Source organism: Podarcis raffonei, chromosome 3, assembly GCF_027172205.1.
Source record: "Podarcis raffonei isolate rPodRaf1 chromosome 3, rPodRaf1.pri, whole genome shotgun sequence".
Classification (NCBI taxonomy): Eukaryota; Metazoa; Chordata; class Lepidosauria; order Squamata; family Lacertidae; genus Podarcis; species Podarcis raffonei.
The window spans coordinates 34,644,539-34,660,887 of record NC_070604.1 but is presented as its reverse complement, the minus strand read 5'-3'; the positions used below and the strand labels follow the sequence as shown (position 1 = coordinate 34,660,887).

The window sequence follows — 16,349 nt, the reverse complement described above, 5'->3', positions numbered from 1 at the left end:
ACTGGTAAGCTTTGTTAATGAGTCTCCAGCTAGCAAGCTTCCATAATAGGTCCACCACAATCGCTTGGATTATGAAGTGTGTTAACAAGGAAGTTCCTAGAAGGAAAGTTTACTATTCCTCCTCCAGGCCATCTGTGACCCCAGAAAAGCATTTCGGTAGGGTGGGTGGAGGTACCTTCCTGAGCAATGTGAGACAGGGTGCAGGGGCTGCTGCTGCGAGGTGGGGGCAGAGTATTTTCCTTCCATGAACTTCCTTAAGCTAAATTATGTTAGGATCCAAGCCAAAACCTTTCAGTGCAGTCAGCACAAACATTTCATAACCCAGTGATCTATATCTATATGGCACCAACGATGAATCAGGCCTTAACAGTTTTAACAGGCCAACTGAAAACTATATGCCTGTTTACTGGTGAAGTCGGTGAATTTTACCGCAAGAGTAATGAAAACAATGAAAGAATATTTGTCTCCCTTGAACTGAGTAGTTTCCTTTATTATTATTTTACTAGCAGTGAGCAAACCTGGATCTTTGTAGAAGGCTCTCCTCTTAGGGCTGCCCCAACATTGTTCTTCTGCAGAACATGCAAACCTTTGTGCAGATGCTTTTGTAACAATATTCTACCTACATATTCTTGAGAATGAACCCACAATGTTAGGCTTTTCCCCCACCCCCAAAATGCAACTGTTCTCCATCGCAGAACAGTGTCACTCGGCTTAAAACATCTACACATCTTTTCTAAACACATGTTTTCATGAAGGACTTACAGATTTTTAGAAATACATTTTCCAGGAGGGCTCTCTTTTGCAAAACACAAGACCCTTGTTAGAAAACTCCTACTTCAAGTCATAAAAGTCATTTGGTTGGTGTTTTCCAGGTTTGCAGCACACTACACAGTATGTCTGAAGGGTTTCCATTTGCCTAGGATGGGAAATCTGTGACCCTCCAGAAGTGGTTGGATTCCCATCAGCCTCAGGTGGTACGGTCAAGGAATGATGGGAGCTGTAGTTCACCAACATCTAAAGAGCTACAGGTTTCCCATCACTTGCATGTGTTCTGATCAACAGGGACAGTTCAGCATGAATGTTTCACCACCAGGACCACAGAACTTCTGTGACTCAGACATAAGAATTTACATTCCTCTAGAAGCCGAAAACCTTTTATACATTCTTTGGCCAGGCTGTTGGAACTAACAAAACTACCTTGTGAAGCAACATCTGTTATATTTATCTGCAGGTCTGAAAGAATCGACATCCAGCAAATCAAAAATTTGGTATCACCCTATGGCATTTGTTGTTTGCATTTCAAAGCAAATGTGAAGTAACATTTATGAGCAGTAATATTGGGGACTGACATTGAGCAGTACTTAGTAAGAAATACAGTGCAAATGAATTAAAGTTATACATCCATTTATAAGTAATAGAATAAAAAGTTACCGAGGCACTACGGTGTTTGTTTTTTTAGTGTTTTATTAAGGTTTTATAGAGATATAAAACCTTCCAAGTACGTTTGAGAATATCATGCCTGTACAGTACATAACATTCGTTTTCACAACTTATGCTGTTGCTGTTGTGTATTTTGTTCCATTTCTAAAATATATGTTATTTTTACAAATGGCACATTTAAAAGTGGACACCTGAAATTCTAATGGCTGCAATGCTGCTTCAGCCCAAGTAATTTCTTCATGAACAAGTTTTAAAAGTGTGTGAGTGCATCATATTATAAGGCAGTGGCAATTCAGTGTCGTCACCATAGTAAAACACTTTGCAGAAAAACTTCAGCTTTCTCTTCTTCTTAAAACAAAGGGAGGAAGTTAAACATTAATTGTTTGCAAAGCAGCACATCTGAGGAGGCACCCTTCTTCAAACTAATCTCGCTGTCTCCTAGGCTTTTTTCTTCTTTAACTAATCTCATTAGGCTGCATTAAGGCACATGCAGATATGACAAGCATGAATGTGTCAATGGAATTCACCCTCCACAAATAGTAAAATGTACCGCTTAAAAATTCTTTTTTTAAAAAATGAAATACATCCATTTTGTTGGTTTGTTATGAGACTCGACTCCTATACAAAAAATTATAAAATTTACACCATCTGAGCTGCCAGAGAGGTTTAAAAAGTATCAATTCTGCAATAAAACTACTTTCCCCCGCCACCACAGTCCAGAACAGGGCAGAATAAATACCCCATCACTTGAACTGGGGTTGGGGGAAGGGCAGAGGAGAACAGCAGCAGACCAACACCCCTGGGTAAAAGAGATGCATGATTGTATAATAGCATATTCCCCTTGTTAAAAACAAAACAAAAACAAAACAGACCTCTTAATCCTTTTTTAAAACAAAAACAACAACACTGGAATTGATGGGAACAATTCGCCAGCAAACAAGCAGGAGTTGTTCAAGCAAAGAACCACAGTGGGGGAGCAGTTCTCAGTGCGCTGCACCCCCTGTGCTCAGATGCCTGGACTGAAATAAGGCACTTTTCTTCCAGTGAGAAGCACCTTCCAAAGGAATGACACAAGGACAAGATGAGTCGGATTTCTGGTTAAAACACATGAGGGTTGATTGGATGGTATTCCCAGGATGCAACAGTAACGGTTCGACAGCAGGTGGGAAGACACAGGAGGCAAATATCTGGGAGGCGAGCCTCTACACAGAAGTGGTCACTCTGTCATTGGCATTATTGACCTCATTTTTGTTTGAATCCAGTCCTTTAGCAGCGTTCATATCATTCCGTAAATTCTCCACTTTCACTTTCATATTCTTTAACTCCCCAGGGTGTGGAGTGGCTCGCCTTAGAAGTGTCCTCTAAAAACAAACAGTGGAATAAATGATTTTTCTCCTTCTTGTGACTCCCCACCACCCCCCCTTGTTAAGAAACTATATATATTCTTTAAAATGGCTTTTCAGGCTTGGCAATCAAATACCAGTGATTGAGTCTACCAGGAAATGTGCTGTCAACTTTAAAATAGCTGCTTAAAAATAATAGTAACAATAATAATAATAATAAATAAAATGTGGCAGGGGATAGACCTAATAGCTGAAGGCATGCTTGCCGTGATGCAGAGAGGCAACATGCATTGAGGGGACAACCCACTCAAAGTGCTTCCATCTTCCCAGGATTCAAATACAGTTGATTGGCCCTCATCCTGTCCACCACTACACTGATCCAGAGCTTCCACTGCCTCTCCTGATTTAATTGTTATGGCAAAATAGGACTGCCTGTCATCAGCAGCCTGATTAAATAGCACTGGGGACAGGATAGTACCCTGCAGAACCCCATAGCAGAGATGCCAGAGGACCACAGAGCACTTACCCAACGCTGCTCTCCAAACATAGGCCTGAAAGTAAGAATGGAACCATTGTAATACAGTGCCCCCGATACCCATCCCACCGTGACTGGTCCCAGTGTTAGAAACTGAGATATGAAAGCTAGGACCTAAATGGCACCTTAAACCTAGGCTATGGGTGCAACAACTGAATGTCTAGGTGCACTTTCTTATAACAAGAATACAAAGCTGAAAATGAATGAACTGCAGGTAAGTATTATGTTCATTTTTCACATTGTCAAGTCCTTTCCCTGCCCACCCTCTAATATTCTTAAGAGGGTCTCTTTTCCAGTCTTTAGAGAGTAGCTGGAAGTGGGGAGGCAGAAAAAGGTCCCCCTTTCCTTCCACTCTGCAGTTTTAGTTTGAAATTTTAGGCGGGGTGCTGCACCCAGAGCTGAGAAACTAATTGCACTAACGAAATTCCCTGTCGCAAAATGCGTCCAGAACAATTGGGAGTTTCAAAAACTGGTTGGTCCAGGAAGTATCCAAAACCACTGAGAGACAGAGCATAAGTAACAGAGATGCATTCCCCCTGTCTCACAAGGAAAGGCAACCAAGGTTGATTGGGTTCTAAAACCGAGTCTGCTTGCAGCAAATCTAGATAATGAATCTCATCCAAGAATACCTGCAGTTACTCCACAATCACCCTTTCCACTATGTTTGCCAAGAAATGGGTGTTGGTGACTGGTGTATAGATATTACACTCCACTGTGTCCAGAGTTGGCTTTTTAATAAATGGACCCACCACTGTCTTTTAAAGGGACTCAGTCCACCACTGCAGTCCCATGCATTTAAAAGTAGTCATGCTCTATATCTATTTTACCTCTGGAATTACATGTCATTACTTTTGGGACACTTCATGCTTTATGTGAAAAATGCACCCACATTGTCAACACTAATGTTTGAAGATGAGATGTTCATCAAAACACAGAGGATACATATTTCAAGAAGCATCTGTTCTTCAAACTTGTGTACTGTGGGAAATGTGGTCAACATACATTTACTTGTGAGCAGCCATAGCTGCAAAAAGACAGCTGATAATTCTAGTTTACATATGCAGCTGTGAAATGCAATTCTGCTCAGAAAAGTGACTGTAGCACCTTCGTAAAAAGCATCCACCACCATATGCATTCTGAGTCACGGCAGCTGCTGTTAGTTATGCAATGAATCTTTTCCCTGCTTTTAATTTTAGTTGATTCTGAAGAATAAAAATAAGTGAAAGTGAGGGGGGTGGCAGGCTGTGTGCGCCTGCTATGCACTGAGCAAAATTAAATTATTGTCCCATGATGCAGAAGGTGTGCGCGTGCACACACAAACCATGATATTAAATGAATCACAGCAATTTTAACTGCTTTATAGCAGCATTATTTTAATATGAACTGTGCAATTTCACCAGTTACAGAAAGTCAGAAGGACTGGGAGTCAATTTGTTGCTCCAATATATGAGGACGGTAGAAGGGGCCTTTTGCAGTTCAGTTCAGTTTTAATTGCAAGGAAACACTTTTGTTCTTACTCTCAAAAATGCTGTAGTCACTATTCAAAGCAAGAACATTCCTTTAATGCATATTTTAGGTTTGTACTGTGGACAATTTCACAAATGGCATCTTTAAGTGTATACCTAAGGTATTTGTTTTTAAGTGGGAACGCAAACAGGCGTCTCATACTGCTACACTCCTATATGAAGCCATGGTTGCCTGCCTGCCATTTGACATCTTCTGTGAGTAAAAAGCAATCATTTAAGTGGACCTACTTCATGGGCGTATTTGGAGGGAGAGGGGATGTGCTTTAGTGGAGGTCTCATAAGTACAGTGACAGGTGCTCCCACTCGGCCCTCCTTCATTTTGAGCAGAACACTGAACATTTCCTGCCAGTTCAGGTGTCAATACAAATGATCATGTAATGAAGGCAGGGCGATGGAAGGGATTGTGGCAATGACAACAAACAGTATGGAAGGATAGGAGACAGTCCAATGGGGGAGGGATAACTCCAAGGGCTTTGCTGCCTACAGGATGTTGGTTCCAAATCTTAGATCTTCCACAGAAGATGGATACTTCCATCCTGTTTTTGGAAAACTGAAGGGAACACCCCCCCAAAAAAGACAATAAAAGTCAATTAAAGCTAGGATTAAGTAGCAATATTTTGCTACCCAGGGGTTTCTGCAAGAGTATCTGATTACAAGCATTTAACAAAATTGGCAATTTAGTAATGGTCTGCTGGTGCCGTGTAAATTAATGCCCGAATCATCAATAGTCCAACAAACCGTGCTTACGGCCCCACTTTTTCATTCGCTTTCCAAGAAAACATACCATTTCATTATCCTCTTCATCTTTTTCATCTTCTAAAAAGCGGATTGCACTGACTCTATTTACTGCTCGTTCATTCCATGTCTCATCTGACATTTCATTTACCAAGCTCTCCAGTGCTCCACATCGGGGCAGGTTATCTGTTATGAGAGATAACAAACAGAGATAGAAGGTTGTTAGAGAAGTCAACATCAACATATATCCAACAGTTCAGATGTCAAGGTTTTTTTCCCCCCCCTGATAAAAACACACGTTTGACAATTCCATACTACATTCACTTGAGAGGTCAGCTGCAAAGATCTTGTGCTTATGTTTAGAAAAGACATTACATCACATTTGCAATGATACAGTCTTATCAGGAAATTTGGTTCATGTCTCCATATATGAGCAGACAGAGGCTGAAACATCAACTTTCTGGAACGCTTTTCTTTAAGACTGTTTCCCTGAAATGTAAATTTCCCCAATGCCCAAGATTGTCATCAGTTGCAAGTGCAAAGAAATCACTTCATGTACGTAACTCTTGTACTTGCTTGAGCTAAGAACATGCAATGTATTTAAACATCGTCAAGAAAAGCTGTTCCAAGATCAAGTTAATGATTTGCATTTATTCAATAAGTTAAAAGTAAAACTACAGGGAATGGGGAGCCGATAAGCCATTATTATCATCACCCGGCAGAAGGTATGCAACACTTCATCACCTCAAAACTACAATTTCTTGAAAACCTCTTAAGAGGCATTGCACACTTACATGATACTATGCAGCCAAGGGAGTTTTGTTTGCTTTTCTCATTACCCTGAAGCCATCTTGCTTCAAGTGAAATTGATCTGTAAAATGTATTTACCTTGGCAACCGGGCTCAGAAGGCATTTGAGGAAGTAAAACACATGTTAAAATCTTCTCCCCTACTTCAGGGTCTGTGTCTGTCTGGAACGTAAGTAAAGGCTGGGACTGGTTATCAGACAACCACAACGCCTTCAGCTTCAAGCTGGTGAGCGACATGGGAAGATGTAGCAACCTGGCAGAGAAAACAATCCTAATAGTTCTTAAACTGCTACGGAGAATAAAGCATTTCAGTGTTATGAAAAAGTCTTGTTTTTATGTCTGCAAAGAGGTGGAAGAAGGTGCCCCAAACAACTGTTTCCCCATGCAAGATCATACAAATTTAAATTATTACATGGTTTCTGTGCACTTTATGTAACTTACTGTTTTCCAACAAAAGATCAGCCTTACCACATTGGTTTTGTTATGTGCAGGCAAATATGCAAGAAGCATCTGATGTGATCAGGAAAGAGCTTGGCATTTTCACAAGTATACATAGGTAGTGTCTGATCTTGAAAATTGCACTATTCCACCCACCCAACTAACTCTTCATATGCCATGCATTTCCCTAAAAGCGTTGTGAGAACGGTATAGGTATTGCTGTAAGTGAATGGAAAGGGGGAAAATTAAATTCTCCAAACTGGGGGGAGGGGGGATTAATTGCTGTGAACTACATTACAGCCAGACAGCATAAAGACTCACATCCCATTACAGTAGCTGCTGTATCTTAACACAGCACAACAGTCTAAGGAAGGGAGCTTTTAACCTCCAGTACCTATTTTTTCTTCTGCATGGAAAAGATAATAAAATGATACTAATATATCTGGTGTTTAAAAACAACATGCCCCAATCTCATTACAGATGCAGTACCATTCTGTACAGCTGTATCCCAGTGGAATAGCAGCAAAAAATTAAAATAAATCTAAATCCAACACATCTCTTCATTTGACTTAAATTGGGAACTAACCTAAACATTCAACTATTAATGTGATTTTTTAAAACTGTCTTTATAACAGCTACCAAATTGCACATACCCCATCCAATGTAGCAAACACTATGCATCTTGAATACATTACAAAAATCATTTGGATTTGTTGTGCATACGAGTACTTGCCTATTTCCAGCTACATCTAGGACATGAAGTTCTGTGGCTTGTGATATCTCAGGAGGAATCCTAGATAACCGGTTGTCACGTACTGAAAAAACATTTAGACTGCAACACCCACCAATCTGTTTTATGAAAAGAGAAAAGAATGCATTATTGTTGCAGAGGCACAGTATGCATGTAGAACATGGATTGTGAGTACTAATGTTACCAGCACACTAGAATGCTCATGTTTGCCTTAGTAGTTGCTTTGTACAACAACAACAACAACAACAACTTGCTCCACTAAGGGGCAGTCTTGGGACACTCATTCTGATTCCTTCTCAGCTAACCCATTGGACGATGGATGCTTCAGAGACAGCATTTAAAGTTCTTCTGTTTAGCGACTAAAAGAGAGCAGCTGGGAACAAAGTTGATAAGCTTCAACAAAACATCTGAATTCCTGGTCTGATGGTTCTGCCACTGCTTTTTAAAATTAGGCTTCCTGATCTCATTTCCTTTCCCTACATGCTACTCTGCATCAGGTGCTCAGGGATGTGTTTGTATATGTTGGCACACCTGCAAAGCAACAACGGAATACACAAACCTGCTTGACAAAAGCAAGATTCATTGTCAAATGCAGCGGCATCTTCAATTCGCTCTATTTGCAGCTGAGGTGTTTTTAAAGCAGCAGTTGCTTATACTAAGTAAAACACCCACAAGGTCGCTCCATAGCAATTATTGAGACTGTGCTTATGCAAACTTGAAAACTCAGTACTTATGTAAGAGTGCACTATAAGGCATCTTGCGCTCAAAAAAAAAGCCATAATTTACACGAACCCCAATGATTAACTCAACAGCACAATGGAAAGCAATAGATTCAAGCAATAGATTCAAAACAAAAGCACTTAAGGCATACTTTTTAAGTTACACAAAATCACAATCGCCATTTTTTAAGTTAGCAATTCTAAGTAGGTTTTAAAATGTAATAAGACTGAGTAAGTTCCACTAAAATCAGCAAGCCTTTATTCTAAATGAACATGTATAGGATTTAAGAGTGGGTCTTTTCAATTTACTATGTCAAGTATCCAATTTCCTCTGAAATTCTATATAAGCTTCTGTTTACATTCACCTAAATTTCAGCGTAGCAAACACTATGCATCTTGAACTCAGGATATCATCTCACACCCAGGTTCTGTGAAGTTCAAAGCTTCATTTCAAGAGAATAAGCATTCTATTATAAAGAACTTCAACAGCACATGCATCTTTAAGATGGTCACTTTGCAACATGAATGGAATTTCCATCATCACATTTCTCTTTTTAAAAGGATAAAAAGTTTTCTACTGTCATTACCACTGATGCTAACCACCAACTTAAAGAGAGTCTGTACTGTTTGAAGGAGACCACAATCTTTGTATCAACAAGCCACTTTAAAACCCCCTCTAAGCCTTGGTTATAAATCTAAAAATACTTTTTTCAAACAACTCATTAAATGCTAGCTAGCTATTGGAGTCAATTCAATTTTGGTTGAATTGAATTTTCATTTTCATTTCCCCCCCATTACAACTGAAATCTTTTTCCCCCAGTAACCACCAAAAAAAGTATTCCTTTCATCACATTTTAATCTTTATGCAAACTTTTTGCCAACATAAATATTTCCATCGTATTCCCTTCCATTAGAAACAGGCATACTTTCCTCCTATTTTCATGCAAGGAGTTCGTAGTGGAAAAAAGCATGAGCAAGATGATTATATATTGTCTTTTTTTTAAGTTGCAGAGCCTCCCCAGGAGTGAAAAACCATGCACTAAAATTTCTCTAAGTACTCTTGACAGGATATGAGGAACCGTAGCAAAAGTATCCACTGTCTGCCTAACTGGTGCATCTCTAAAATGAAAAAACTGAGCGTAATTATTCTGGTTAGTGAATGCTAGATGAGCTGGCAAATGATGCCCTGTAGCACACAAGGAGTGTTTTCTTTGAATGGTTCTGTGTCGAGAACAAGCAGAATGAGTTTTGGCCATGCAGCCTTCTTGAGAGGAACCCACCCCTTGAGCTGGAAAACCCCAGACTTTTGGGGGCAATGAAAGTGCAGCCAGTTGGAATCATCATGCATTGAAAGCAGTTTGGATGAAAGGAATCAGTGCAACCGTGGACAGAACAATACTTACAAGGTTACAAGAGTTTACCTGACTCAATTTTTCCAAGCAGCTAACAATTAAGAAAAACACAAAAGACAGTTGTTTGATATAAACACACACTATTATTTCAAAGGACAAGACAATACCAGTCTTGCACAAGCACACACATACTATGATGAGACATTTTTTTTCTCTACCGGAGAACTCAACATTTCTGCTCCTTCACTGAAACTGGCTTCCAGCTAGTTCTGCATTGAACAGCCTTGAGCAATTTGCCTGGTGAACTGACCACTACATGGTGAACTGTAATAAATCTGTAAACTGACTAAATGAAAGCATGTGAGAAGCTAGTTGTCCATAATGCTGAGCTTTGTGGACCTAATCCAAAACATGGCAAAGTATTTGCTTACCACAGGGTCAGATAATAATGACCAGTTCCCCATGTGTTTGCATACATCCTAGAGTGAGTTTTGCAAATGAATACTATGCAATAAGTGATTGCTTGCTATCTACACTTCATGCTCATATGGAGGATACAATCATGAGATGCAAATAATGCCTTAAGGGTTCTCTTTTTTCATTTTTTAATAGGAAAGTTGACTATTCAGAGCACAAAAATGCTACACATTTAATGGCTGGCTACACACAGCACATTCTAAATATCTACCACATATAGTTACTTTAAAAATGCCATAGTTTGCAGCTGAGCAACATTGACAAGGTTGAACCATTTGTTACCATGCAGCTCTGTCAAAAATAATAGGTGAAGATGTAGCATCCAATCAAAACTTGTAAAATATCAACTGTGAACTAATAGCCCTTCTTGAAATAATCACCTCTGGTTTTTTGTGTGAAACTTACACCTCCACTTCAAAAATTACAGAGTTCCCTAGGCATGAATGAATCCCTAGGTGAAACAAAATTCTGGTCTTGAAACTTTCCGGTGAAGTTCTCGGGTGTTATGTGCACACTTAGGAATTTGAATGGAGACAAGGGCTTAGGGTTTCTTTGTATCCCATTCTGTAACATGGGGACACACTGGGTTCAAAAGGATGGCTGTTCAGTACCTTGAGGTTTACTGATCTTGCTGCCAAAATATTTCACACTTTGAGGAGGGGGGAAATATCTACAAATAGTGGTAAGGAGAGTTTGCAGAAACATTTACTTACATGCAACAATTAACAGAAACAATGATTACCAGGGAAAGCATTTTAGTGGGAGAATTCATTCTACTTTTGTGGCAAGCCAAATAAACAGGGTTCGAAGAGCATAAGAACTTAAGGGTCTGCTGGAGTGAGTGCATCTAGTTCAACATCCTATTCCTGCAGTGGCTAATCAGATGTCTATGGGACATCCACAAGCAGTACTGGCATACAGGGGCATCTTGCCTCCAACAGTGGGTAGAGAACATAGCCACAATGGCTTGTGGCCTTGATAGCCTTCTCCTCCATGAATTTGCCTAATCTTCTTTTAAAGCCATGCCGACTTGGTGGCCATCACTGCATCTTGTAGAAGTGAGTTCCATAGTTGAACTAACATTATTTTCTAAACGGCATGCACGTTCCGAAGCATCCGTGCCACAACACTAATCCAGAATATTCTCTCGCCATCTGACTAAGTCAAGTGATGAATAGCCAGTGACTCTCTTCATATCATATTTGCCAACAGTTTTATTAGTCCCAGCTGCCAATTTATATATTTAACCACCATTTCATTTTTATGTATTTATAGATACCTAATATATATCTCAAAACATGGCTCAAGTGCCGGACAAAAAAACACAACACAAATGCCAAAAAAAGTCAAAAATAGCAGACGTTTGAATCTGGTTAGTTGAATTGCATATATGTTCCCTTTTGGATAACCTGGTATGACTGAAGAGTGTTGTATTCATTTGTGCATGTTATGTTGCATACCAAGGATCTTCAGGGGCTCTGATTCTAGACTTTGTTAAAGATGCCCATTTGCAAAAAAGGGAACAAGAAAATAGGTGATAATACGACAGACAAAATTCGTATATATGTATATATATTTATGATCTCAGAACTCCAAAACTTCAACATTAAGTGATGATTTGCAGGTGTAAAACAGCCACCACTAACAAGCACCAGAGTTTTTATATCAGTGCACATCATTTCAGACAATACCTTATCAAAGCAGGCTGCCCCACATCAAATGCCGAATAACAGAGCAATGAAATAAATCACTGTGTATGAATCAGCTGTTAGTTCATATAATGATTTCAAACCGGTAGGAATAAAAGAACCTGACCGTCACTTCATCAAACCTGCCTGCCTGCCAGAAGCTGCCTGCTGAAATCCACCCACTAATCTCCCCATGTCAAACCCCTTTGCTATTAAGGCAATGCAAGCCCACCTCCTTTGATCTCACCTGTCAGAATTTTGTCAAGGTTCCATCCCAACACTGTGCAGCAGAGGTTCTCATTATCACACTTGGCAGTTCACTTTGTCATATTTCTGTAGGTGGCACTGATGGCTATGATTAGCTGTGGAGCAGCCTGAATAGCTGGTTTATGTAACACCAGACACAGTTCACCACTGGCAATATGAGGTTTGAAGCTCTCAAACAGCTACTTATGACATCATGAAAAATACCAAAGAGGGTATAGGGAAATAAATTTGTGAATATTGAAGATCCAGAGAGTGAGCAAAACTAACTGGACTTTTGAACAGTTAATGGAAGCAAAAGGAGCGACCTATTAGCAGCAGAAGTGACACCGGAAGCTGGTGTTTGTGACATCCCTGGACAGGAGAAGAAGGGCTTATGGGTCTGGCTTATACCATTGCCTGCCTCTGTACTAAACCAAAAATAAATTGGCCACCAATGATTTAGTCTGTAGCCAAACACTTAATTGCATGGCACTACAGAGCAGAAAAATTACCCAAGCTTTTTGCTCTGCTTCTAAAAAACAAATAAAGCACATGCTATCATATTTAAGGTTCTGTACAGAGTATGTTGATACATTTGAAGCTGAACTCCAGTATTTCTTTTCCTGCTCTCAACAAGACAACTATTTGACTCAGCATGCAGTTATCTCTGTACTATAACACAACAGTCAACCTCGTGTAGCAGCTCATTCTGTATAATCTGAAGCTTTCACAGTAAAATGACAGGCTGGATCTACAGGCCCCCAGGCACAATTCAGGTCCCTCAGATATTTGTAACAAATTAAGTGGTACACAGAAAGAAGGTTAAACTCACCAGGCAAGAAACTGTTTCTTATCAGACCCTACCATACATGTGGTACTCAGTAAAAGACAAAATTCTATTTATAATTTAATTTTATCTCCAGTTTTAAATATCACTGACATCAGAAGAAAACAGTCAGCTTCCTGAACTCACATTTTCTAATCAATGAAGTATCATATAACCACCAAACTTCTCTACTATTGTATGAATAAAACTGTAGAATAAACTCTCAGGGTGGTATTCAATGCTAGTCCTATGCAGAGCAGACCCATTGAAATTAATGGAAATTACCAATTTAGGTTCGTTAATTACAATGGGTGTACTCTGAGTAGGACTTAGTTGAACACAATCTTCATTCTGCAGTAACATCCAATTAAGGATGCTGATTTGCTTTGCTTTCAATTAACTGTTCTCATACACTTAATTGTCAACATATTTGTTGGCTGAGAATCTAGAGAGTAACCACATTTGGTTACGTTCCCCATGCTTTCAATGTAGGACAGGGGTGTGGAACTTGTGACCCACCAAATGTTGAAATCCAACCCCCATCATCCTTGATCATTGGTCATGTTGGCTAAGGCTGATGGGAACTGGAGTCCAACTGAAGGAATGGGTTTCCCATAGGGAACATAGGGAGGGCCACAGGTTCCCTACCCAAGTGTAGAAGCACCCAGGTTCAGTCCCAACATCTACAAGTAGGGCTGAGAAAGACTCATCTGAAACCCTGCAGAGCTAAATGGAGACCTGGTCTGATTTGGTGTAATCCTATATAAAAGGGTATGAGTACACTTATCCAAGGCTATCTCTTTATACTGCCCCCCCCTTCACATTTTCTAGCATGTAGAACTGCTCAGGATTGGTGATCCTCAGTGCTCATTGCCCCCATCCATCATGCCTATTCACAGATACCAGATGTATCTGGAGAGGCCAGAAAAATCAGCATCCAAACTACAAAGAAAAGGAAAATTCTGAAGACCTCTCTGACTTGGAAGCCTAAAAGTTCAGGAGCATGTAGCCAACTGAACCAACAAACCTATGTTGACCTTCAAGGGCTAATAAGACTGTTTTTGAAATGTTTACTGCAATGTAGCAGTAATCCCATTGAGTGGCGAGGGTCTGAGGCTGAGTCTGCAGAATTTGTAAGGCTGTCAGCTGGCAGACTCCTTACCACACTGCTCCATCCCTGCAGTCTTTCAGTCTCTGGATGTATTAAATTAAATTTCTTCTTGTCATTTTGACTTTCACACCATGTGTGGCTTTTCTTATTTATAGCACATGTTCATATTTTGCTGAAAGCAAATGTTATCAAACAGCTACACTGGCAACAAAAAAAACACCACCAGAAGCCTGTCGGCTGTCATTCCAACCCCCCTCCCACCCTCCTTAAAAACCAAAACCAGTTTCACTCAGTAACAAAGCAGAACTAAAAGCAAACCAAGCAGATTACATGTGTCCAGCACAAGTTTTTGCATAAAATGAAGAATGGAAGACACATGTGTAAGAAAGTAATTGTGTCTGTTGAAAGTTATGCCACAGTGACATTTGTTAGCCTTAAAGGACACTGATTTAGACTAAGATGGCAGAACTGAAGCCTACGTTTACTTCCAAAAGTTGCAATTCCCAAGGACTAAAGGGGACATTTGCAAGGTACACCATGCTTTGAAATCCAGAAACATTACATTGCAAGGTACATGCTTGCTCAAACAGATCACAGGACTAGCTTCCTATGAGGAATCTAGGTCTCCTGAGGATTCTCAGCAGATTTGCGATAGCAAAACTATTGAATCTTTTTTTTCCTGCAATGCTTTTTGTTTTGCTGCAGTAGACTAAGCACAGCTACCCCTCAGTAAATTATTCACACAGAAAGACACAAGCACTCTGCAGGTCAGAACCTGCCACAGACAAGAGCCTGTGACAATAAGACTGCCAGCAATGCAATCTCATCAGTGTGCTAAATACAAAACGTTTTTTTAAAAAAACAAAAAAAACCCTGCAGATGTTGTATAGATATCCAAGAAGGCAGTGTTCTTCAGTTCATTTGTTACAAGCACCCAATGCCATTTCAAATCTTGTGACCTTGAGACGAACTTCTGCATAGTAATTTTTAACCATAAAAAGCTAAATGGCTAACCAGTAATACTCATAATTGCTTGGGATTTTCAAGGGTATTCTGATAGAGCACCACACATTCATCAGCAATTAGTGTTCCAAAACATTGCCCTGGGAAAGGAACTGGCCTTCATTCTTCCTTTTTCTAACTTTGAAAATGCTTCATCTGCTGTGTTGAGTGGATTTTGATGGAAATTAAGAGCTCCTTTCAGTTCTGGGATGTCCAAGACCATGAGAAGCGAAATCATTTCGGCTAAACCACTAGACAGCAGCCACAGCACATTGGACAGTAAATTACCATTTCAGTTATAGACTGCTCTAACACACTTCCTTACGTGCATTTATTTCCATCCACCCAGGTCCACTTATTTCAGGTTTTACTAGTCAGTGCAGTCCAAGCTCTCGCCCTACTACATTTCATTCTAGTTGAGAAATGGGGAACCTATGGCTCTCCATTTGTTGTTAGGCTACAAACCCCATCATCCCTGACCCAAGGCTGCTAGCTGAATGGAAATGACATACCTTTTTACATGCTGTCCAGTTTCCCCTGCAAAGACAAACAACAGGGATATTGCTTACCTCTTTGGGTAAAGACACTAGTTTGTTTCTGTCAGCGTTCAGTATATTCAGCTTCTTTAGCCGTCCAATGCTCTTCGGCAAAGTCTGTTTCAGATCAAAGCAGAGCAATGTCAGTGATTACCAATACCACCAGCTTTTCAATATGTGTTTACCTTTCAGAGCAGTTCCAGATGATACAGGTTGTTGAGATTTAAAGACTTAAGATTCCAAGGTGTGTGAGCTCAATGAAGTTCTCGGGGTGAACGTGGTGGGGCAGATCAGAGCAAAGCAAGGTCATGTTTGCACTAACATGACCTTTGCCACCAATCCTCTGCTACAACCATGTGACTATGACCTCACTGCTGACTCAAACCTAACCCCATCCCAGGTAATGAGCAGTGATGGCAATGCCAAGAGGAATGCTCACCACCACATACAAATTTACATATGAAAAATCTGAGGATGAAGCCGTATGTAACAGAGTTAAGTAACTATGGTGTGCACTCTGTTTTTATGTTTGCGTCTTGCCTAGCGAATCAAAATGTTGCTGTGTCATTCAGAACCCTCCTTGCTTCCTCACCTCTCCAGCCATTACTGCTTTTGCCTTCTCCTCCTCCCCTTGCTTGAAAACACAACATCCCAAGATCCAACACCATCCTAACTTGGGCACCCACCTGGAAGTGTCAGAAACAGCTGCAACATAGGCAGCCGTGTCTAGGGAAGCTTATAATGTTTAACAGACCACTGTATTTTAATATTTTGTTGGAAGCCACCCAGAGTGGCTGGGGAAACCCAGCCAGAAGG

The 16,349-nt window shown here is 40.2% G+C and overlaps 1 protein-coding gene across 3 annotated transcripts in view; it reads right to left on the bottom strand.

Moving 5' to 3' along the window:
- The window catches only part of LRRC1 (leucine rich repeat containing 1), a 76,042-nt gene that overhangs the window by 15,399 nt on the left and 44,294 nt on the right, over positions 1 to 16,349 (bottom strand). For 2 of the 3 annotated variants that reach the window (XM_053381049.1, XM_053381051.1), the window contains exons 10-13: positions 15,567 to 15,650; positions 7,559 to 7,674; positions 6,468 to 6,640; positions 5,629 to 5,765 (exon numbers count right to left, since the gene is read on the bottom strand). In XM_053381049.1, coding sequence (XP_053237024.1) covers positions 5,629 to 5,765; positions 6,468 to 6,640; positions 7,559 to 7,674; positions 15,567 to 15,650 — 510 coding nt within the window. Of the gene's footprint in view, positions 1 to 1,446; positions 2,802 to 5,628; positions 5,766 to 6,467; positions 6,641 to 7,558; positions 7,675 to 15,566; positions 15,651 to 16,349 lie in introns of those variants that run through there. The other variant, XM_053381052.1, reaches the window with a different exon arrangement.